This window comes from Pteropus alecto, unplaced genomic scaffold (assembly GCF_000325575.1).
Source record: "Pteropus alecto unplaced genomic scaffold, ASM32557v1 scaffold86, whole genome shotgun sequence".
NCBI lineage: Eukaryota > Metazoa > Chordata > Mammalia > Chiroptera > Pteropodidae > Pteropus > Pteropus alecto.
Genome location: NW_006442109.1, coordinates 3,260,979 through 3,285,862, shown reverse-complemented (window position 1 = coordinate 3,285,862; position 24,884 = coordinate 3,260,979). Strand labels below are relative to the sequence as shown.

General features: G+C 35.8%; 3 protein-coding genes across 6 annotated transcripts in view; 2 read left to right on the top strand and 1 right to left on the bottom strand.

Annotated features, from left to right (window-relative positions):
• The window catches only part of WDHD1 (WD repeat and HMG-box DNA binding protein 1), a 49,635-nt gene extending 47,932 nt beyond the window's left edge, over positions 1-1,703 (bottom strand). For 2 of the 3 annotated variants that reach the window (XM_006920166.3, XM_015596011.2), the window contains exons 1-2: positions 1,556-1,703; positions 1,241-1,329 (exon numbers count right to left, since the gene is read on the bottom strand). In XM_006920166.3, coding sequence (XP_006920228.1) covers positions 1,241-1,317 — 77 coding nt within the window. In that variant the 5' untranslated portion in view covers positions 1,318-1,329; positions 1,556-1,703. The other variant, XM_025038952.1, reaches the window with a different exon arrangement.
• A 19-nt stretch (positions 1,704-1,722) lies between these two features.
• SOCS4 (suppressor of cytokine signaling 4) lies at positions 1,723-19,918 on the top strand. The gene is made up of 2 exons (XM_006920164.3): positions 1,723-2,021; positions 14,845-19,918. The coding sequence occupies exon 2, from the start codon at positions 14,937-14,939 to the stop codon at positions 16,260-16,262; it is 1,326 nt and encodes a 441-aa protein (XP_006920226.1). The 5' UTR covers positions 1,723-2,021; positions 14,845-14,936; the 3' UTR covers positions 16,263-19,918.
• A 2,944-nt stretch (positions 19,919-22,862) lies between these two features.
• The window catches only part of MAPK1IP1L (mitogen-activated protein kinase 1 interacting protein 1 like), a 25,978-nt gene continuing 23,956 nt past the window's right edge, over positions 22,863-24,884 (top strand). The window contains exon 1 of one of the 2 annotated variants that reach the window (XM_015595949.2): positions 22,863-23,053. The gene's annotated coding sequence lies outside the window, so the exon portion shown is untranslated. The remainder of the gene's footprint in view (positions 23,054-24,884) is intronic. The other variant, XM_006920163.3, reaches the window with a different exon arrangement.

The following is a 24,884-nucleotide window of genomic DNA, read 5'->3' as shown; positions in this document are numbered from 1 at the left end:
TCTCTCTGCATCCACTCCCGTTCCTTACCAATTCATCCTGCATGTATCTTCTCAAAAACAAGAGTCTGATCATATGTCCTCTCTACTTCAAATCTTTAATACCTTCCTACTGATTTTATAATAAAAGCAAGGGTCCTCAATAAAGCCCAAAAGGCCTTGGATATGATGCTCACTGCCTCCCTTCCTAGATCCATCTCTTGCCAATCTCTGCATCGCTCTCTACATTTTTAGCATCCCTAGCTTTCTTTCAGTCCTTTGAGCATACCACACAGTCCCTATTCCCTGTGGGCCTCTGCATTTGGTGTTCTGTCTTCCTCAAAAGCCAATACAACTACTCCACTGCCGCCACCACCTATCTCTTTATACTTCTTAATGTCTACTCAGTCTTCAGAATTCATTTCAAGAAACACTTCCTCAGAGAAGCCTTCCCTGCCTCTTCAAACTAGATCAACTTCCTCTCATATAGGCTTATCATTGCATATAGCACTTAATATTTCTAAGCATAATTCTAAATGTACATTTATTTTTGTGATTTATTTGTGCTCAATGTCTGTCAATCTAAAAAGACCTCAAAGTCAATGAAGGAAAAGGTTGCTTTTTTTGCAATATTGTATCTCTAGCCTTCAGCAGAACAGACATGCAAATATTTTTAAGTGAATGAATCAACACAAGTGTTGGTGGAAGCCACACAACTGGACAGTGCTGCATAGAAATGGGACTTAGACAGATAAAAGAGACCAGAATAATCCGGGAAAACATCCCCATTTAGGAATCAAGCAGAGGAAATAAATTAGAAAATAAGCCATCAGAAAATTTAAAACAAAAGAAAAAGTAAATAGCATCACGAAAATCAAGGAAGGATAAAATACCAGAAAGATAGAACGGGCCACTTAATTTGACAAACAAGCAACTAATGATTTGACAAAATAACTAATAATGTGAGATGCAGAGAGGAAGAGGACAAAGGGAAACTATGGGGGAAAGCTCACATTTTTCCAACTCCCCTGGAAGCAAGATTTTACACTGGTTAACTTTTTTGATATCCTTAAACTACCATGTCGGTCCGAATCAAACGATAAATCTAAAGAAAATATATGTGCCATTTTTAAATAAGATTTAAAAATTATTTTTCTATATTTGTATGAGTCATTTTAGGCTGACCGATTACATGACATATAAGAATAATGTCCTAATATTTGCATCTGAAATGTTTTGTTTTTTTTTTCTCAAAATACCTTACCTCCCAGAATCATCAAAACAGACATCCGTATGTCCCTCTGTATGTCCGTATCTCATCGGCTTCTGTGTGGCAGGCATCTTTTCCTTTATCTACCCGAAAAACGTTTTATAAAAGCTAGTGTTATTTTAAAGGAGAGGAAAGCCAGGGCCTGAAGCGTAAGAAAGGGGGTTAGTCTCCTCCCCGGCACGCTCTCAACAGCCCTTTCCTCTCCCCACCCGAGTAGCCCAAACCGGAAAAAGCGGATAGTCTGTCGGACAACAAGCGAGGAAAAGGACACGCTTCTCTTTGGCACCGGCAGCGGGAGGAAGGACTCACTGGGGTGACAGAGCATCCGAGACAGAAAAAGAGGGGACGCAAGCGCCCGCGCAGCGCCGCTCCGCTTCCCGCGCTCAGGCGTACTCGCCACACTGCGCCTGCACCGGCCCGCCCACGCTCAGCGCAGGTCTGGACCTTGGTCTGGTCGCGGGCTGGTGACGTCAGCTTCGCGCCGGCTGCAAAGAAAAAAGCCGGTTGCTGGGAGAGTGAGGAAGAAAGGGTGGAAACCCAACACGGAAGTGGTGGCAGCTCCTGGGAAGCAAGTGGAGGCGGTGACCGCGACGTCTGAGACGAAAACCCAGCGCCAACGGGTGGGAGCTTGCAGAGAGGCATCCGCCTTTTAGAACCTACATGAGGTACAGGAGTGGCTGGGCCTCCCCTATCCACCTCAGCTAGCACCCAGACCGATGGCGATGGTGATGGCGGCAGTTACTCGGATAGCCCCAGTTAAATTGCTCTCGGAAAGGTGAGTGGGGGAAGGGTGGTTGCTGCCTGGCCTTGCCGATTGGGGTCCGCGTCTGGCTTCCAGGCTCTCGCCACATGCAACCATATCGGGGTCTCTGAACGGGTCCAAGCCCCTTCTTGGGCCCCGGCTGGAGAACGAGATCTTTGGGCATCTTCTCTAGAAAAGAGGAAGAAGAGGCAGAGTGGTAAGACTATCTCGGATTAGAAGGCAGAAGACCTAGGGGTTTTATTTGTAGCTCTGACATTTGGTAGGAGTGTGACCTTGGACAAATCACCACCTTTCTGAATCTTGTTTTTTTCATCACTAAAACAGTGGTTATAGCTGTCTTGCTGTGGTAAGGATCCAGTGTTAATGTAACAACACAAGACTCAAATCCTGGCTGTTTTTAGGGTAGGGGAGCATCACGAGACCCTTCTGAAGCCTTTCATTTTGGCATCCCTCGCAGACTCACCTTCTCATTTCTACTCAGTTTGCGGTCCCTTAAGATATGGTGTGTACATTAATGCTTAATCTTTGGAACTCTTTGCATATATCCCTTAAGAAGAAAGTAACTTGGGTTTCCTTGTTCAGACCCCACTTAAAGTTCATTGAAGTGCGTATTTGGATCTAAAAGAGAAGCTAGAACTAAAGTATCTTGTTGAATACTTCGGTCCTTGCGGTCTGTGCTAGGGTCTTGGCCGTTAAATTTATGCTTTGCTTGTCTTCATGTTCTCCATGTTGGTAGACTGGTCTCTGATGAAAACCTTCACAATGATTGTGTGTGTGTGTGTGTGTGTGTGTGTGTGTGTGTGTGTGTGGTACCCACCACCTAGTCTCAATTATACCTAGGTTTTGACATCAGTGAGACGTTTTCCCATTGTAGAGATTTCCCCATTTTTTAATTTTGTTCCATTATGAAAGGTTGCAAACGCATAGTTAAGACAAACTGCAGTATTCTTACCGTGGTGGCATTGTGTAAATGGATTATTCTGAGTACTGGGGCTCCAAATAGGTCTGCTAGACACTGAGGTTTGGTATGTTAATGAAGAGGAGGAGTGATTGGCTGAAAATGAACTTGGGATTTGTGGGAAAATAACCAACCTATTGTTGATTTCCCACTAGAGCAAAAGATAGCTGAGACAGTTCATTCTGAATGACTTAATGTCATTTGGAGATCATTCTTTTTTTTAGATAGACTGATTTATAATTCATTTATCCTAGTAAATATTGGATAGAATGTAGAGTTCAAGCTGAAGTCTAATAATCGTCTCTGTATTGAATAAATCATGAGATTTCAGTGTAGTACTATTCAGAGCTTATCATAAGAAAAATCTGCAAATTGGAACAAGAGTTATAGCAATAAAATACCCTAACTATAATATCTGTAATACCATGTGACTTTAAAATTGTGAATGATGTCCACACTATTGTCCTTTCTCTCTGCCTTAGCAATCAAGCCGTTTGATTCATAGGTTAAAGAAAATTTTCCTTTACAGATTTCACATGTATGGAAAGAGCTTAGGCCTTAAAGTCAAGCAGCCCCAGGTTTTAATTTTGACTGACAGTTACTCATGTGACCTTGAATATGCTTCTTTACTTTGTCTGAATGTCAGGTTCCTCATCTCTGAAATATAATACCTAACCTCATCGAATTGCTAAAGTAGATAGAATATACTCATTAATGTATAAAACTAATTATTATTGTCTCATGTTATTAACGAGATACTGTGGGTAGGCATTTAGATTTCATTTAAAACGTAGTTGATTTAAGTCATTTTTCAGTAACATTTTTCAAATATTAAAAGATGTAGTCTTTTGCCTGTGTGTTTTCACAGTTTTGTTTGTTTCAGTCAAATGCCTGCAAATTTTAATGTCTTCAGTGAGTTCATGGTCTTGTTGAGGAAAACAAACATTCGAATAAGATGTAAAAGATGATAGTGCAGTAATGAAACGTGTGTAACTTAAATGATAGCAAAATTGTCTGGTTATTCAAGATCACATAGTTTTTTTAAAAAACCAGTATAGTTGCCACTGATGTGGCTGTCAAAATTTTCCAAATGGATTTATTTATTATTAATAGTGCATGTCTCATAGGGGTGGGTAGCTGAATGAACTCACTGAAAATGATGCCAAGGTCGCACATTCAATTGCAGTGAAGGTTAGTTAGCTTCGCTCTATTGTGACCACTCATAGCTCCCTTAGGCTCACAAATATTGTTGCTCTCAAGAGCAATAGAATGAGAAAACATGATAATCATCCCACTGATGGTGGTATTATCTATATAAATAATATGTAGTCAGTTTATCCAAGAGGCATATCAGTGTTTCCCTATGGAAGGAATTTTAAAAATACCTTTCCAATAAAATGTGTACTTGAAACAAAAATCATTAATCCTGTGAAAGATAAGGCTGGAAGAGAGAATAACAATAATAGAGGAGAACAGAGTATTGGAAAAATAACATTGAAAGCAGTTTAGAAATCTGAAGGTTTTTTTAATCTCTAAAATGTCCCGAAACTTACCTGCCTTTTAAATTTATTCGTGAGGTAAATAATATTTGCACATGTTAAACCTCCTAAGGTACCTTGATCCCCTACCCTAAAAACAGCCAGGATTTGAGTCTTGTGTTGTTACATTAACACTGGATCCTTACCACAGCAAGACAGCTATAATCACTGTTTTAGTGATGAAAAAAACAAGATTCAGAAAGGTGGTGATTTGTCCAAGGTCACACTCCTACCAGATGTCAGAGCTACAAATAAAACCCCTAGGTCTTTTGCTTTCTAATCCGAAATAGTCTTAGCACTCTGCCTCTCCAACTCATAACTGTTGGCCATAAAACTTAGAATTTAGTAAAATATACCAGAACATAAAAGCAATTTTATTTAAGTCTAGAGACACTTTATGCTAGTTTGTAGGTAAAACTTGTTCCCAAGCTTACATGTAAACATGTATAATTATTATAAAGCAATGAAAAGAATAATCTTTAATCAGTTAAAATTTTTGCCTACTGTTTCTGTTGAAATCTATTTATTTACTGTTAGCTTGCAAAAAAACTACAAATGTTTTATAAAGATTGGTTATATATACTTATATTTTTAAAGAATTTAAAGTGTTTAAAGATTTTTAAAGATCATGTTTATTATCAGTAATATAAAGTGCTTTATGATATTTTTGGAAATGCTAAAGCCTTTTTAGCCTCAGTTTTTTGAAGTATGTTTTTGTACAGATTTTCTAGCCTTATATATAGCCTTTGTTTTATCTCTTTCCTTTTTAATCTTAATTTTGCCACTTTCTCACCTCATTTTTAGAAATTAGCTTTTACATAAAAATTATGAGTAGGCAGCTAATACATATTTTCATTAAGTTCAGTGTGTGCTGTTTTCATACATTTTAATCCTGGCAGTGATAACGTGAGGCAGCTGGCATTATCCAGATTTTACAATGGAAATACTGAAGCTAAATGAGATTTTTAAAAACGAGGTTACTAGTAAGAGACAAAGTCTTAATTTTAGCCCATGTTTGATGATTTAGCAGCTCATGCTATTTCATCTGTAATGTGCTTCATTTTTAAACATGATATAGTGAAAAACTGTAGGTTGTCATTTTTTTTTATGGATCTTTACAACTTAAAATTTTTCTCTTTAGACTAAATTACTCTTATAGGAAAATAAAGACTGCAAAGAAATAAGCCAAAATGTCTAAATTGATTGCCTAATTGAATTACAGTTGACCCTTGAACGGCTGAGAGGTTAGGGGCCACATTCCCCACCCCCAGACCCTGTGTACACAATCGAAAATTCGCATAAAACTTTTGACTCCCCAAAACCTTAACTGTTAAATAGCCTACTGTTGGCGGCAAAGCCTATTGATAACATAAATAATCTATTAATACTTATTTTGTATATTATATGTAAGCTAGAGAAAAGAAAAAGTTACTTAGAAAATCACAAGAAAGAAAAAATACATTTATAGTAGTGTCCACATTTATTGGAAAAAAATCCGCATATAAGTGAATCCATGCAGTTGAAACATGTGTTGCTCAAGTGTCAACTGTATAGTTTTTTCCTCTTTTTTAAACTTTTCTGAATGTTCCATGTATTTTATAATGAGCATGTACTGTATTTCTAATTAAAAAATATAAATTAGGGGAAAAATACTTCTTATGATCTAATTTATTCCCTAAGGTGTTATAATAAAATACCTTAAATATTCTGGCTTCTAAGATTTTGTTAAGATCCTTCCACTTGTAGAAGTCTGTTTTCTGCCTATCAGCTCTTAGTTTTTGCTCTTTCTTCATTCTAGATTAACCTCTTTCAGTTACAGACTACTAGACATTTCTCTTTACCTAGCATGCTCAGGAAATATACACTCATTTTAATATTAGCCCAAGTTAAATGTTTCTCAAATTTGTTCCACAAAAAGGATTTGTGGTAAGTTAAATATAGAAAACTGGCTTAAATAGGTTTCTTAACTAAAGGACCTGTTGGAACCTTTTCTTAAATATTCACTGTAATCTTTCAGAGGGGAAGCATTTCCCAAACTTGTTTGACAAGAAAACTCCTTTTTCTCTAGAACACGTATTAACATTTTTAGAACTAGTGTCTACAAGACTATAGATTGGGGAACACTGGCATAAACAAACTATTATTAGGAAAGTAAGTGGAAAAAGTGGAGAGAAGAGAAGTACTAATCAATGATTCCTTTTTTTTTTAATCCAGTTAATACCCATGAGCCCTGGCTTGATAGCATGAAAAAAGGCGATACAGTTGACCCTTGAGCAACACAAGTTTGAACTGCACAGTTCCATTTATATGCAGATTTTTTTCTATTATATGGGAAATTCTTTTGGAGTTTGTAACAATTTGAAAAAACTCAAAAAGTGTATCCTGGAAATATTGAAAAATTAAGAAAAAGTTAGAGATGTCATGAATGCATAAAATATATGTAGATACTAGTTTATTTTATCATTTACTATTGTAAAATATATGCAAATATATTATAAAAGTTAAAATTTTATCAAAACTTGCACACATAAACAGATTATGCAAGATGCCATTCAGTGGATAGAAATGTAAACAAACATAAAGATGCAGTATTAAGTTATAACTGCATAAAATTCACTGTAGTACATACTGTATCACTGTAATAATTTCATTGCTATTCTGGTGAACTCAAGTGTGGTGAGAATCCTCTTAAAATTCTGTGTGATGCTAATTTCTGCATCAGTAGTTCATCTCTCCAGTAAATTGTTTATCACAGTAAAAAGTGATCTTGGGTTCTCGAATATTTTTCATCATATTTAGTATAATACTGTATATCACTATGGGACCTATACGAAGTGCCATTAGTGATCTTGGAAGTGCTCCTAAGAAGCAGAGTAAAGTCATGACAGTACAAGAAAAAGTAGAATTCTTGATATATACTGTAGATTGAGGTGCGTAGCTGTGGTTGCCCATCATTTCAAGATAAATGAATCTAGGGTAAGGACTATTGTAAATAAAAACGAAAGAAAGAAATCCGTGAAGCTGTAGCTGTTGCTATGCCAGTGGGCACAAATACCTTGCGCTTTTTGCTAGGTACCTTTTTATCTCGTATTGAAAATGCAACTTTTATGTGGATGCAGGATTGCTATAAGGCATACCTATAGACTGTAATATGATTCAAGAAAAAGCTAAGTCATTATACGATAACTTAAAGCAAAAGGAAGGTAAAGGACCTAAAGCCTGAGAATTTCATGTCAGCAAAGGATGGTTTGATAATTTTTAAAAAGAGTTTTGGTTTAAACAATGTCAAGATAACAGGAAAAGCAGCTTCTGCCAACCAAGAAACAGCAGATAAGTTCCCAGACACCATTAAGAAAATCATTGAGAAAGGCTATCTGCTTGAACAGGTTTCTAATGTGGAGGTAATAGACAGCACACCAGAGGAATTAACAGAAGACAACTTGATGGAGATGAGTGCTTCCAAACCAGTGCCAGATGATGAGGAAGAAGACATAGGAGAAGCAGTGCCAGAAAATAAATTGACATTTGACAGTCTGGCAGAAGAGTTCCAATCATTCGAGGTGGCTTTTGACTTCTTTTACAACATGGACCCTTCTATAATAATGGGCACTGAAACTAAAGCAAACAGTGGAAGGATTGGTACCTCATAGAAACATTTTTAGAGAAATGAAAAAGCAAACGTATCAGACAGAAATTACAATGTATTTTCATAAAGTCATACCAAAAATGCCTGTCCCTCTCGCCGCCTCATCTACCTCCTCCAATTCTTCCAACTGTGCCACCTCTGGGATAAAAAGACCAACTCTTCTTCCTCTGCCTCCTCAGCCTACCCATCATGAAAATGACAAGGATGAAAACCTTTATAATGATCCAGTTCCACTTAATGAATAGTAAATAATCATGCTGTATAATTAATAAGCTTACCTGTTGTATATGTGTGTGTCTTTGTGTGAAACTCTAATAACTGTACAGCAAGAACTGTGCGAACCATTTTTTTGTGTCGTCATCATGATCTTTTGTACATGATGTTCATCGTGTAGAACATCATGTACAAAACTTGTATTATAAAGTGGATAGCCTGGCCTTATATTGGTGATATTTAATATAAAATTGGTAATGTGTTAGTTTTCTTACTGTTTTATAGCTTTGCTTTCAAAGAATTACATTTTTATATAGTATGCCTCTGTCATAATTGGAGAAACAGCTTATTAGCCTATCTACACAGGTAAATGGTTTTTAAAAATATATAACATTGTTTCCAATACTGTATTATAAATATGACTGTAATACTGTATGCCATAAAATTTTTATAACCATTCATTAGAATATAGGCTAGGCTACTATAAAGTGATCATATCGATTACACAAGGCTACCATAAAGCAATCATATTGTTGCTTCTATGTTATCAGTGCATGAATGGTTATATCTGTAAATAACTATGAATTTCTTTTACACATTATCTTTTCATTTTTGATGTCTACTGTTAGTAATATATATAAAACATCTATGCATTTACAGTGTTTTGTATCATAAGACGATATCGATGTAAGTACTGACAGACAATTCACCTTGTAAACAGTATCAATAAATATAGCATAGTACTGTAAATGTATTTTCTTTTCTTTATGATTTTCCTTAACATTTCTTTTCTCTAGCTTACTTTACATGTACAGTATATAATACATATGACATATAAAATATGTGTTAAATGACTATTGATGTTATCTGTAAGGCTGCTGGTCAACAGTAGGCTGTTAACTACTTAACGGTAGTTAAGTTTTAGAGGAGTCAAAAGTTATACACAGATTTTCAACTGCACAGGGAGTCAATGCCCCTATCCCCCACATTGTTCAAGGGTCAACTGTACTTTAAAATATGTATTGGAAAATAAACCTATATTGCTTTTACAATGAGAAAAACAAATTATTTTAGTTCATAGATTTTTCTCATACAAACAAACCCATTTTTCATATTTTTTCTTTAACATTCCAAGGAATTCATCTGTTGTCTACTATCCAATATATTCCATTTGTGGAGCCTAAACTCAATCCAACTCAAATATCAGACTCTGATCAAATATCAACAACTATAACCCACAGAATTTAATTCAAATATCACAGACTTTGATTAGAATGCTTCAACAAGTTCGGGGGCACATAATGACAAGTAAACTTTGGAATCATGGATTTGGTAAGGAAATTCTGAGGACTGCCTTACAACGAGAATAATAATTTATTCATGAGTTCCTTATATAGTATAGTGAAGTATTCTTTGTAGGATCAAATTTATTTTAATACAGTATTGACATGAATTTTGGTCTTAGATATAGCAGACATAGATATTGTAGACATAGTAGTTATTCAATGAATAATAAATACAAAAATCTAATAGAGAATATGAAAAATTTTCCAAATAAATGAAGTTATTTTAATTATGGGCTTTTTAACTATTTCTATAAAAATCTTGAATTAAAATCACCTTCCAGGCCTTATTTAGTAGAACTAACTAAATGTTATTTAGATCTTTCAGTAGCGTACAATGGCCTTGTTGGGTATTCATTCCATTAACACTGTTATTACAGTTGGTAGTAGAACCAGGAACTAAATGGCTGCTGAATTTGGGAACTTACTTTTTTGAAAAAAGGCTTTTATATAAACTTGCTTTTTAAACATTTGCCTCTGGCTTATTAAGAAATAGTATTTTTTTAAAGATGTCACTGTGTATTCCACAGAGCATTGTAACTTAGCTGCCTTCATTAAAAATTAATTCTTGAATCAAGGACCAAAGCAACCATCTCCCAAGCGATACTTCCACCTTCTTTAAATAAAAAGGGGGGCGGGGGCCGGAGGTGAGCTTCTTTGCAGCTTCCAACCAAGATCTTTTATTTGTCAGCACCTTTCAAAGTATCATCTTTGATTTCTATACTACATAAAAATGGTAGTAAAGCCATCTTATTATTTTGTATCTCTTCCATACCTCATTTATACAAAGTTTGTATAAAATTCCAAAAATACCTGAAACTAAAATGTATGTCACTTGTACCTCAATTTAAGAAAAAAGATTTGATGATAGGCTATTTGAAAGGACTCATTCAGATTCAGAACCCTACACTTTTTTCACATTCAGATTTTACATGTATAATTAAGACATCAACTTTTTTTGAACTCATCTTTAGTCTTTAAAAATATAACAAAAGTAGTTTTGTTCTCACTAAAAATAATGTTATTTTTATTTTCAGCAATGCGATTGAATTTTTTAAAGAATTTTGTTTTAATGAAACTTTGGCAGGAGATGAGAAAATTCTTTTTCCATGTATTTAATGTAAAGATGTGAAGTTTGTGTACCTGTTTATCATCTCTCATAACAAAATTATGTAATAAAGGAAATTCTGACTTTTTTTTCTAAAAAGATCTCTGCATAGCTTAATTTTTATTATGCAGTTTTTCAGTATTTGTTAAGATGTTGCCCATACCATCAAGTGTGACTAGTTTTGTTTTGTTTTGCCTTTCTTTATTAATTTATCTGCTAAGTAGCTTCTGAGAGCCACTTGTTATCCCAGTAAAGTTAACCAAATTTAGAACACTTGTCATTTTGTAAAAGAAAATGCATAGCTTGTCTTAAAAGTTCAACAACTTATTTAAATATTTTGCCAGGTGTTTTACAATTCTGTTTTCTTTCTTGTATAATGTTTGAACTTTTCTATAATTAATAATTACCCAATTCTTTTTCATTGCTTTCTAAAAGTCTATTCTGTTTTTTTCCTCAAAATCTTCCACCTTGGCGCCTTATGTCCTTGTGTGGTTATATAGCCTAGGTGCCCTCTAGCAGCTCCAGATACCCTGTTGTCTGGAGACCTCCCTTCTTCCTCATCTCAAGAATTCACATTTCCTCTTTCCTATGTTAAATATCTTGTTTCCTGTGTTGCGTCCTTTATTTGGGTTTTACACCCTAATTTTAGAAGAACACATTATCCAGTATGAGGTAAAATTGTTGATACATTGCACATTTGAAAATTTCTTTATTTTATCCGTATTTGATAGTTTGACTGGTTATCTCTTCAAGGTTGGAAACTAGCCTCTAGCTTCCAGTGTTACTGTTGAAAATCCAAATGCCATTTTATTTATATTTAGAGTCCTTCGACTGACTTTTTTTCCTCCATGAAGATTTAACTTTTTATTTTATATTTTTGGTTTGGTTACTTTATTTTACTTACTTTTATTGTGGTAAAAACACATGAGATTTACTCTCAACAAAATTTTAAGCATACAATACAGTACTGTTGTCTATAAGGTAGGAAGAATTTAGTATCTCCTCCTTATCTCTAGGGTTCTGAAATTTTAGAATAATGTAACTTGATGTGTATTCCCACCACCCCCCCTCGCATTGTGTGGGTGCTCAGTGGGCTCTTTCAATCTAGAAGCTCATGTTCTTCAGTTAGGAAATGTTTTAATACAGTTTCTTTGATAATTTCTCCCCACTATTTTTATTATTTTCTGTGAAATGTCTATATTGATCCTCTAATTTTCTTATCTTTTCTGTCTAACCATTTTTTCTTATTTCCTATTATTTCCTCAACTCATCCTCTAACTTTCCTATTGAATATTTTATTTCTGCCATCTTATTTTTAATTTCCAAAACTTTCATATTCTATGATTGCCCACACTTCCTCTTACTCATTCATAGGTGGAATATCTTCTCTTAACTTGGAAGAAATCAATTTCACTTTCTGCTCCTTTCATGGTTACTGTTTTCTCCAAGTTCCTTATGTTTTAGTCTGTCATTTATGTTAGAGGCTTTCTTCAAAACTCTAACAACCTGTGAGTATTAATTCATATTCTAGAGTGAAAGCTATGTGTGACTAGTCAGGGCTTGTAGACTGGTGAGCCTGGCGGTATGATTGGCTGGCCTTCCAGCTTTTTATTGGAGAAGTCCCAGATAGCAGCATCTACATGTCTTTTCTCTTTGGCCATTACTCTTCTCCAGCAAAGTATCTTCCAGCCTCCTATAAGGCGGTATAAGGCTGATCACTGGAGTTCTGGGAAGAAGGGGAGCAGGGAACTTTCATTCTGGTTTAGTCTGCAGCTTTCCCTTCTACCCTTGATATGCCTATTATCAAAAGTCCTGAACCTCTCTTGTTCAGTTTCTCCAAATAATAAATATCTCATCTACTGTTTAAGTGTGGGAGTAAAAACCGGAGAGATCTAACTGCTCTTTTGGAGATTTTCAACCTACCTTCCCATTTTCCACCCTGTTGTCCACCCACACTTTCTGTAGCACCTGGTATCTCTGGTTCTGGACTTTGCCTGCTTCTTCAGCTTGTTTCTCATCCATGTTGCCTCTGTGCCTGATGTCACCTACCTCTCCACTGCTGAGACAGTTATTGCTCCTCCATTTTCTGTCCTCATGTTTTATGACCCAGGTTATAGATACCCACCAGTTTCGTTGAAGATGAGGTTTTTGTTTTTATTTCTCATTTTTTTCTTGTTTTGGACTGACTGATGAGAAAGTGGAGCAAAAGATTTTCACTAGTACATTTTCAAACCAGATGATTATTTCTTTTATAATCAGGAAAAAAAGCAGTTTTTATTTTGAGGGGAAATCAAGTCACACTACTCATTAAGAAATTTAGTAATGGAAAGTGGGATTTATAACTAAAGGAAACATTAGAACCGCTAAAAGATTTTATAGGAGATTTGGTTGTGTTTGAAGACAGAAATTGAGAGAAAAACTGAAGTGTGCCCTGATAAAGGTGGGAAATGTTATTATTAAGAATAGAGGTGGAGAGCTTAGCAGTAGTATGGAAATGAAGGTAATGATACAATTTCAAAAAACTGCTATTTTGATATTTTTTTAGTAAGTAAAAGTGCCAGGCATTTCAAACCTTAGATGATAATGTCCTTCACATTTTGGAGCTGAGTAAAACTGAAATTATGTAATATTAACAAAAAATATCTGCTCGAGGCTTCTTTATTATTTTTTTATCTTCAAAAATAGTATAAGCTCTTAGGTAGTAACAGGTAAGTGTCTTGTAATCAATCACTCTCCGTTTTCTTCAGCTTACTTTGTTGCTTCTGCTTGTTTATATTTCAGTAGGATTTAGTCAATGAACAACCAAAGCATACTGTTGAGTATAATTTTAATGTACTAAATAACATTTCTTTCAAAATTAGATTTTAAAATATATTGTATACCAGTGAGCTCACTAAATTAAAATAAGTGTAATCACTAGAAATTGAGTACTTTTATCTGAATTATTAGTTCACATTTTTGAGCATGTGACAATCCTATTTGCCACTGCAGATGTTCGTTTCAAACCCTACTATTTTAAAAATAGATTCAGGTGTCTCTAAACATTTACTTGACTATTGGGATTGTTAATGTTCCTCTGATATAATCAGAAACTTATCATAATCAGAATATTTAGTGCAATTGATTTTCTTCGTCACAGAATTCAACTTTAATTTCAAAACATTTAAAATTATAGAACTTCTTTACCAAATTCTGGACTTAAATCTTATTCTACCTAAGAATAGTTAATTCCATCTACAACCAATTATTTCTTTTAGTCTTCATAAAACTCATCATTTTATATTTTAAATTTTAGTATACCTAACCAATTTCATAAAGGCATTGCACTATAAAAATTTATCTGTTTTTCAAAGTTATTAAGACATACAAGAAAGTGTGTATATGGGTGTGTGTATGAAGTAACAAATTTTTACCCAATTCTATATTTCCTAAAACCTTCCTAGACTGATAGTGAAGTTTACCAGTTATTGAAATGAGTTGACAAAACTACATTGGGAATGCTTGCATGGCATTTGTACTATTCAGTGGTGATCGTTTATTTAATAAATTTGTAATAGCTTTTATAACTTAAAATTTTATATTTTCAATAAATAGGAATAAAAACCAGGAGAGGGAAGTGAAGGAACTATATACGGTAGTGGTCCTCAAACACTAGATTATAGATTTCTCACTCTCTTACAAAGAATTCACTGGTCTATGAAATAAAAAATAAATAATAATAATAATAATAAAGAGAGAAGAGATTAGCACAAGATGTACCTCAAGACTAGAAATTATTCACATTTTAAGCATGTAGGCTAAGAGGAGGCTTGGCTTTTACTGATGGAAAATTAGCTGTGGGAAAGAAACTGATTCTTCATAGCACTATAAAATTATTAGTTTATGGTAAAGCAGTTTAAATAAGTACTCTTTCATGTACTAATTATGCTTTTTTTTATCTTGTGTCTAATTGGGGCTTAACATGTAAACTATTATGTAATATGTAAACAATGTGAACAGCAAATGATTAATGATTTTTTCCCCCCTTAGGTATATCCAGAAAGTGCCCAGAAGAAACTTCCTTCCAGAAAAACTGAAAAAACAATATTTATAACACTGGAATTTGTGGCTAATTTGTTAAAATGGCAGAAAATAGTGAAAATAATAGTAAAGATTTAGATGTAAGGCCCAAAACTAGTCGGAGTAGAAGTGCTGACAGAAAGGATGGATATGTGTGGAGTGGAAAGAAGTTATCTTGGTCAAAAAAGAGTGAAAGTTGTTCAGATGTTGAAACAGTGAATGCTATAGAGAAAACTGAAGTTCCTTTAAGGAGCCAAGAAAGAAAGCACAGCTGTTCATCCATCGAGTTGGATTTAGATCATTCCTGTGGGCATAGATTTTTAGGCCGATCTCTTAAACAGAAATTGCAAGATGCTGTGGGGCAGTGTTTTCCAATAAAGAATTGTAGTAGTCGGCACTCTTCAGGGCTTCCATCTAAAAGAAAAATTCATATCAGTGAACTCATGTTAGATAAGTGTCCTTTCCCACCTAGATCAGACTTAGCCTTTAGGTGGCATTTTATTAAACGACATACTGCTCCTATAAATTCCAAATCAGATGAATTGGTAAGCACAGACTTGTCTCAGAGTGAATTGAGGGATGGTCGGCTAAAACAAAGAAGAAACATGGAAGAAGAGGTGACCTGTTTCTCACATCCCAGTGTTCAGCCCTGTGTCATAACTACCAACAATGCTTCATGTAGAAGTGGTCCTATGACTGGCTCTGTGATGAACTTGGTTTCAAATAACTGTATAGAAGACAGTGATATGGATTCAGATGATGAAATTATAACACTTTGCACAAGTTCCAGGAAAAGAAATAAACCCAAATGGGAAATGGATGAAGAAATCCTGCAATTGGAAACACCTCCTAAGTATCACACCCAGATTGATTATGTCCACTGTCTTGTACCAGACCTCCTTCAGATCAATAACAATCCATGTTACTGGGGAGTTATGGATAAATATGCAGCTGAAGCTCTACTAGAAGGAAAACCAGAGGGTACCTTTTTACTTCGAGACTCAGCACAGGAAGACTATTTATTCTCTGTTAGTTTTAGACGCTATAGTCGTTCTCTTCATGCTAGAATTGAACAGTGGAATCACAACTTTAGCTTTGATGCACATGATCCTTGTGTCTTCCATTCTCCTGACATAACTGGGCTCCTAGAACACTATAAGGACCCAAGTGCCTGTATGTTTTTCGAACCACTTTTATCCACTCCTTTAATTCGGACTTTCCCCTTTTCCCTGCAGCATATATGCAGAACAGTTATTTGTAACTGTACAACTTATGATGGCATTGATGCCCTTCCAATTCCTACTTCTATGAAATTATATCTGAAGGAATATCACTATAAATCTAAAGTTAGAGTACTCAGGATTGATGCACCAGAACAACAATGCTAGATCGAGGGTAGGAACATGGAGATTTCATATTTTATTTTTCTTATGCCACTTTGAACTTTTCTACAAGGGCGGAGTCCAAAATAAACCTCTGCCCTAAATCTTGCTCCCAGATCAGTTTATTTTTCTTATGATACACTAATTGTTTAAAGTAACACACTAGGGGTTAATGGATATTTTTGACCAGGTGTTTGGTTTTTGTTTTTTCTTTTCTTAACTAATTTGCATATGATCCAGGGATATTTGAAATTTAGTAGCGTTGTACAAGCAGTTACCTATTTTCATACTTTGCTTTAAAAATAATCCTGTATCCTTTTCTATATGTAAAATGCTTTGTGAAGCATTGGCATTGGCATTCCTTTACATAAAACATAGTTTTCCCATCCCCCTTTTCAGAGTTTTAAAATTCTTTAGTAAAGCTAAGTGTGCTATAATTCACAATCCGTACTAATGTAATTGACTTTTGTGATTTACTAATAAGGATGTTAAAGGTAACTAAATGGTTTAAAATCACACTCGATGTGTTTTCATTTTAAATATTAACTATGAAACAGGATTACTAAATTTGGTTAATCTGGTCAGTAAGAATCAAATGAGAACATTTTAGAGGTGAATTTATTCCTTTACAATGTGGCATGGTCATTTGTTATTCCTTGAACAGATCTTTCTCACAACTTGGATGACTTACCATCTTCAGAATATAAATATTGTTCCTTTTTCACTGGAAACTTTAATGATAACGCTGTTAGTAACTAGTAGTTACTAAAGTACTAAAGCAACTGTGGGGTTTTTCTGTATTTACTTATAAACTATTGTTTCTACTTAGCCCTTTTATAGGAATTCTGAGCCTGTTATTTGGAGAGATGCTACAGTTTAAAAACAGCCACAGATTTCCGTTGGTAACCAAAAAGAACCTAAGTAGTTTTTCATTATTTTAAATTGAGCTTGAATAAAGATTCAAAAAGTAAACATAGAGCTTAGTATTCAGAAACCTTATATTGTTTTTGGTCTTCAGGTTTCAAATAATTATTCCTATCTTCAGAATTAATGTCATTATTATGAGAGCATTTTGAGAGCTAAATGGCTTATGCCATACTGAACAGTACTGGGTACCACCAGGTGTAATTTTTTAAATTTACTATCCCAGAACAGAAAAGCATTTTTAGAAACATTATCCCAGTAAAATAAGTGGAGTGATATCGGAATCGTCCCCTTTTTAAAAGAATCAGTGAATAATAAATTTCCTAGACAGTTATTTCTTCTAATGAGCTGTTTACCCCTTTGTAAATTGGCATTTTTAATATCATAATAATTGATTTCTTGATGCTGGTTTAGCTCTAATAGGAAACTACTTTTACCTGGGTCGAAAGAAATTTGACTCAAATTTCTGAGTTAGAACAGATGTTTCTTAAGTATCATTGCTTTTATGTGGAAGTAGCAATTCCCTTTCCTGCAGTTCTGCTGCTAACATAAATTTGGCATTTTTCAATTATAGTGTTAAAATAAATTATTAACAATTATCGCAAAATTAAACCAAGAAAATCTATTAGCATTATCTTCTAGCATTTTTTTTTCTCGGTGATCTCAAGATTGTCTTGGTTCCAGTGAAGGGTAGCTACTAAAACAGCATGTCTCTTAGCAGTGATGAGGCTCGGGATACCATATCAATGTCAGGATAAATATCTCTTCTAAAGATGATATTTCCATTTTACAAAAGAAAAGTCTCTTACTACCTCATCTTTATTGTGGCACTTTTGTAGATCACTGAGAAGCTTATCTTATTTACTAACATAACACTTCCTAAATATTTATCTTTGGCGAAAGAAAATAGTATGGTAACACTCTACCCATGATTATAATTTTTTATCAGAATTTTATAATGAGACTTTCTGTTTCTGTGAAACAATTATTATTTTAAATATTTTTCTTTTAAAAATAACTTTTTATCAGTACAGAAAAACCTAAGGGATGACAAGCTAACAAATATTCTGTTAAAGGATAATTTTATAAAGAAAAATGAAGCATAATTATGTTGTCTTTTATAAAATGGTAAAAACTAGTGTTTATATAAAAATCAAGATCTAAGTAGCTTTTCATATAGTCAAACTGGTTGTGATATTTTCTTTGACTTTCTTATATTTTCAACTTCAAGGTATTAATAGCTATTAACATTTTCAAAATAACTGCCATATATATAGCCTTGAAGTAAATGATCTAATGAGAGCATGGAAGAGACTCATTTACTCTGAAATGGTTTGTATTTTTCCTATGGTGATTGCTACAGTGAAAAGAAATCTGGAAAGTAGATATATAAGGACTTGAGAAGGGAGTTGTTTACCATGAAGGAAAAAGAAAAGTAATAATAAATTAATTTTAAAGCTTTAAGAGATTGGAATTTAGAAAGGTTAAGCCCTTTCTCAGTTACTTTGTGAGGACACATTTGGAAGAGCATCCAATATTCAGAAAATAACTTGTTAAAAAATGTAATTATTGGAACATATAAATAAAATGAGTATTGAGAGGAACAATGTGGGAAGATATATCTAAGTATCAATTTTGTAACTCAGACATTGTGAGCGTTTGAAAAGTGTAAATTCTAAAGAAAGCATTCAGCATAGTGGAAATGTGTAGAGCTCCTTGGTAAGAGGATGAGGCTAAAGGAAACAAGATAAAATATTAAAATTAAGAATTTAGGCATTACCTTGGGGAAAAGCCTTGACAGTGAAAGGAAACTACTTAATTGCTAATAGCTAGTCTGGACCAGACACAACAGCGCTTTGGGAATCGTCCTGCACTAATCGGGAAATAAACTTGACTTTTCTATTTCTCTCTGAAGTTCTTCAAGACATTACCCCACCTCCTTTTTAAAGCAACAGCATCTTACTTCATACTATAATTCCTGAAATATGCTGATGTATTTTTTAAGGTTCCTTGAGCATTTTTTTTTTTTTTTTGCAAAGAATCATACGTGATCTTTCTATAACCATGCCATTCACTTAAATAATTCATAGAGGGAATGGTTTAATTTAAAAGAAGACCTAATAGGAAGAAGATTAAAGGAAGCTTTTAGTCAGCCTGTGGCTAGATTTATTGATTGAGCAGACCTGTGTTCTTTCCTCAATTTCAGCTAATGGCAAACTGTGGTTAAAGAATGACTTTCAGTTAAAGTTTTGACTTATGATAAATATAAAGAATGTTTTTGTAATTAGAAATCCTTTAAAAAGTAGAGCAAATGTGGCAGATAGGACTCATATCATTATACAGATTCCATTTCTTTTTATAAGAAAAACATAAACCATTATCATTTATTCATGAACCAAAGCCATTAAGATAAATCAAGTTGTCAGCTTCCTGTCTCTCTGAAGTTTGAATCATTTTATAGATCGACATAATAGAAAGCTTCCTTCCTATGAAACAAAAACCTTAAGACCTAACTCTAATACTCTTAGTTTTCATTAAAAATATTTTCGTCACTTTTAGCTATAATCAGAGTCAAATTGGTTATGTATTGTTTTGGTAGAGCAAATGTCACAGGAAAGTAGACATAATAATTGTAAGACATTCCTGGAGACAACACAAGGAAAACAATGTTTTAAATTTAAAATAGCCTGTGTGTTAGGTAATTTAATGCCCAAATGAATAAAAGATTTTTAAATCAAGCAGATCATTGTTTCTACGTGGCGGGGGCGGGGGGAATCTTTACAATTTTGGTTTTATTATGAGTTTTATATTTTAATTTCTAAAGAATGAACAGAAAGCACAAAGCGTTTTCTTTCTTTAATAGCCTACTAGAAATGAGCAACACTACAAGAGTCTGTACTACTCTAATACATTAAGATATTGGACACCAAATAGAGGTAACTTTGAAATGAATTGGCTTCTTGGTAGAAAGACACACTAATGGATATAACCCAACAAATTATTTCGAATAAAGCCAGAATGTTTTTTATTAACTTTAATTTTGAATACTCAATCCTAAATCCTTTGCCTTCATTTCCTAGCACATAAAATGTGTATAAGAATACTTGTCACTTGACTTCTGAGGTTAATTCTTCAGTTAAGAGATGACCCTTGGAGTATACTTGAAAATAATTTTGGTACAGCTGTTAAGTGCTAATGTGGTAATAGGTTTTCAAAAGTATCCCCTTAGTGGACCCTCCAGATTCACATTCACTTCTTTTAGTCTGTAATAGGCTTTCTTGGCTTGATATGACAATGGAGATAGCAGTACAATTTGAATTTATGGTTTAGACTCCACGATTAGAAGAGTTACAATTTCCTCCAACTTCTAATAAGGTTTATGCAAAATTGTTTGCCTAAGCTATTGTAAAAGTTGATTACATTTGCAGGAAGTAAAGATACAGGCATACCGGTTTTATTGCACTTCATTTTATTGCACTTTGCAAATACTGGGTTTTTTAGAAATCGGAGGTTTGTGGCAACCCTTTGTCAACCAAGGCTATTAGCACCTTTTTTCCAGCAGCATTTGTTTACCTTGTGTCTCTGTGTCACATCTTGGTAATTCTCAGAATATTTCAAACTTTTACATTATATTTGTTAGGGTGATATCTGATCAGTGATCTTTGTCAAGGCTCAGATGATGGTTAGCAGTTTTAGCAATACAGTACCTTTTCATTAAGCTATATACCTTTTTTTATACCTAATGCTATTGCACACAATATAGTACAGTGTAAACATAACTGAGACTGAGAACCCAAAACATTTTATAATGTGCTTTATTGCAATATTCGCTTTATTGCAGTGGTCTGAAACCGAACCTGCAATATCTCTGAGGTATGCCTGTAATCATTTTGCAGAGGTTATAATCAAATCTAAGCTTTCAAAACTGAGAAAGTGTAAAACTCAAGGAGGTTTACTTAAATTATGCTAACTTTGCTAAAATTGGATAAATTCCAAGTATGATCTTGATGTATACTTGAATATACAGTTTAGTAAATTCACAAAGCTATTAGTACCCTTGTCAGTCAGGCTTGTATGATCCACCCCTTACCCAAAATCAAGACTGTTCCCATTTTTATTTCTAACCCTGAAATTGATTATTGTTAGATATGAGTTCAAATTGATCCGAATAAATTTATTTCTTCTTAATTAAAACTTCATGTACAAAATCCAAAGCCTTTCTATTTTGTTTTTAAAACATTGTATGTCCTTACCTCACACATAGAACTTAGAATCTGAAAAATTTAAATCTATTATCTTACATTTTCTAATTTATAATAAATGCTTTTTAGTTATGTCAGTTTGGATCTTCCAGAAGCAGATGCCAAGATGTGATTAAATGTGAAAGAGATTTATTGGGGGTGGGAGGAGGTACATCTATGAAGGATAAAGGGGAAGGGAGCAGAAAGCGGGGAAGTCTTCATATCACATTGCAGGTATGACTTCTGTGAAAGAAATGGGAGGATTGGGTAAGGTAGACTTCATAAAGCAGTGCAGTTCTGAAAAAGCTAGATGGGGATTTAGTTTCCAAGCAAAGATCCCCTGTAGGAGCCCACATGGGACAGAAATGACCTAGCTCTAGAATTCTCGCCATGCTCAGTTAATGGCTGGGAGCATGGGAAGAGCTGGAGGATGTCATTCATTCAGACACCCATGCCCAGACTTAGGGTGATGTGAATGAGGCATTCAATTTCGGCACAAAATTTTGGCCAAAAAACTCGGAAATATTTTGGTGCAACATTTTTAAATCAGGATGCAAATATATATATACACACATATATATATGTATATATATATATACACATATATATATGTGTATATATATATATATATACACATATATATCTCTCTCTCTCTCTCAAAATACCAAAATTTTGAATAAAGATAGCATTATTTTACTGACTTTTCCTGTTGCCTCAGACTGCTTTATGGCTCAACACTGCTGATTCACTGCCTCCTCAAAAGGTAGGTTTTTCACACTAGTACAAGAATATTGCATACTTTTACATATAAAACGTGCTTCTTATATGTAAAATTTTTTGCACACCATATAATTATGACAATACTCGCTAGCAGGTTCCTTGATATCTGGGGCCATGTCACAATCTTTCGGGCCTGACACCGTAGGTACTTAAAGGTTTACTGAAAAATAAACGTGGGGAGAAGAGGCGTTGAATAGGAAAAAACCGCAGACAACTGTTCCTTTAGTTAATTTCAATTTGTCGAGCCATTCGCAAACATCTTCCTTGTCCTGAATTGTTCCTTTAGCTGGCCCTAATTTTGGCCTGAGGGTCCGTGTCCCCAAGTTGGGCCGCATCCACAACCAGCCAGCTTCGAGGCTGTAGAAACCGCTGAGCGTTAGGGTATCTCTAGAACCGGCCCTCGGGCCACTCCAGGACACAAGTTAGTAATTTCCGCCAGGCTGCCCGGAACGTCATCAGCCACAGGCGCTTCCTGTGAGTGCTCAGAACTCTAGAACACCGGGGAGCTTTCTTCTCGCCCACGGGAGAAAACCGACACGGCGAGCGCGAGAAGGAGCCGCGTCGCTGGGGCCGCACAGGGCGCAGTGCCGCCGAAGGCGTGCAGGGGGCGCGCGCGGCCGGGCCCAGAGGGGGCGGGGAGCGCGGGGGAGGGCGGTGCGCTCGGCGCTGGGCGCTTCCTGTTCCGGCGCCAGGAGGAGTCGCGCGCTGCTGGTGCTGCTGCTGGTGGTGCAGCTGCCGCCGCCGCGCCGCCGCCGCCGCCGCTACTGTCGGGCTCCGCTCGGTTCTTCAGCGCCCGGTTCCCTCGGACCCCTCGCCGCTTCTAGACCTTGCTGCGGGCTCAGGTCTTGCCGGGTGAGGCTTCTTCAGCGTTAACTGGGGTCGTGGAGGAGGGCGAGGAGAGCATGCCCGAGTGGCAGGCGGGCGCAGTAACAGAGGTGCCTCGAGTTGACCTGCAGGCGTCGGGATTAAGCGTTTTTCTCGGTCATCTTCCTCGAAGCTGTAGACTGGCCCCGAATCGCCCCCCGGGGAGAAGGCGTCGGAGGCGAGTGACGTCGCGCCCGACGGGTTTCTCCGCGCTTGACGTCAGGCGTGGCCCGGGGGCGGGGCGGGCGGGGAGCGGGCCCGGCCCTTCCCCCCACCCCTGCCTGGGCGGGCGCGACCCGCTCGGAGGCCGGTTCGCTCCGGTTGATCCCGGTCTCCCTTTGTTCCTTTGGCCCCGAAGGGGTGAGAGACGCTCACCCCCGTGGCCCCGACCTCCCCCATTAATTTCTAATAAAATAGAAGCACTAGGTCTCAATAGATTCTTGGAGGAATCTTTGATCCTCAAGATTATCTGCAGTGTGACAAGGTTCTGATCATTAGTAGGGGAGTTGCTGGCAAATACGTTACATGAATATCCATGACAAATTGCTGAGTTCTATAATCTGTTTTGTAAGATCTAGAAGTGCACATTATGCGTAGTAGGTTATAAATAGCTGAACCGTTTTCCTAATTGAAAACTAAGAATAGTGCTTTTTGATATTCTAATGTCGAAGAATTGAATCATACCCGACCAGAAAAAAGTTTTTACAGCATTACTACTAAAATACACACACGGTACCCCTGGTGGTTTTGAAGGCCTGTTTTGAAAACGAACCCTCATTTCGTTCGAAGGTAGCTTTCATAAGTCTTTCAGAAGTTCTTTGTTCAGTAGTGTTCATTGGGCAGGAAAAACAAAATTTTATTGTTGCTGATGTTTCTGAACCTCCTCTTCAAAACTAGTTTGTCTTAGAAATTTGAATTGAGTTGCGGATATTGGCGTGTTCTTTTCCTCTAAGAGTAATGGAGAGCATTCCCTTAACCGAAATCCTTGGAGATTATGTGTTTTGGAATTGAGAAATCTTGGAATTTTATCTTTAGATTTTAGAACGACAGTAGTGTGCGTAGACTAGAGATAACACCCCCAGTGTCGGGGCAACATCCCCTAATCCAGCGGTAATATTTGTGCAGCGATAGGTGTGAATTAATGGAAACTATAAATAGCCTCAGATCAGGTTTTGCCACCAAATAAGTTTTATGCCAAACTTGAGAACGTTTCTTTCATTTTCAGAGGTTTCTGAGTTGAGAACTGCAGATAAAGGTTTGTGGGTCTATAATAGCAGTTGTAAATCTAACATTTGTTGAGTTTTTGCTGTGTGCCAGGCAATGACCAAGAGATTTGTTTATGTTAAGTCTCGCAGCAAACCTCTGAGGTGGATACTATTCCTGTCTACTTTAACTTCTAAAGTTTGGAGAGCTCAGCTTATCCAGAGCTAGTCAATGAAGAGTTGCAGTTTACCTAGTCATACTTTTTCTCATGTTTACTCTTCTAACCATATACTGTATGCCCATATACAAAGGAAAATGAGCGAATATATCTGTTGCCCACCCACTGTTTTCCAAGCACGATTATAGGTCCTTGATTGAGGAGTCTCATTTAGTCTCTCACACTACTGGCTGGTTCTTTATAGTTAAAAGAAACTAAGGTTCATTCAGGTGAGCTGACTCTGACTGAGACATTCAAACCTTGGTCTAAAGGCTCTCTGCTAAGATTTTCATATTCCTCCTCTTTCTGTAGTATATAATCAATCTGACCTACTTACACTATCCACAGATCCTCTCTTGCCTCCCTTTCAGCTTTTACACAAATTGCTCTTCTTTCCCT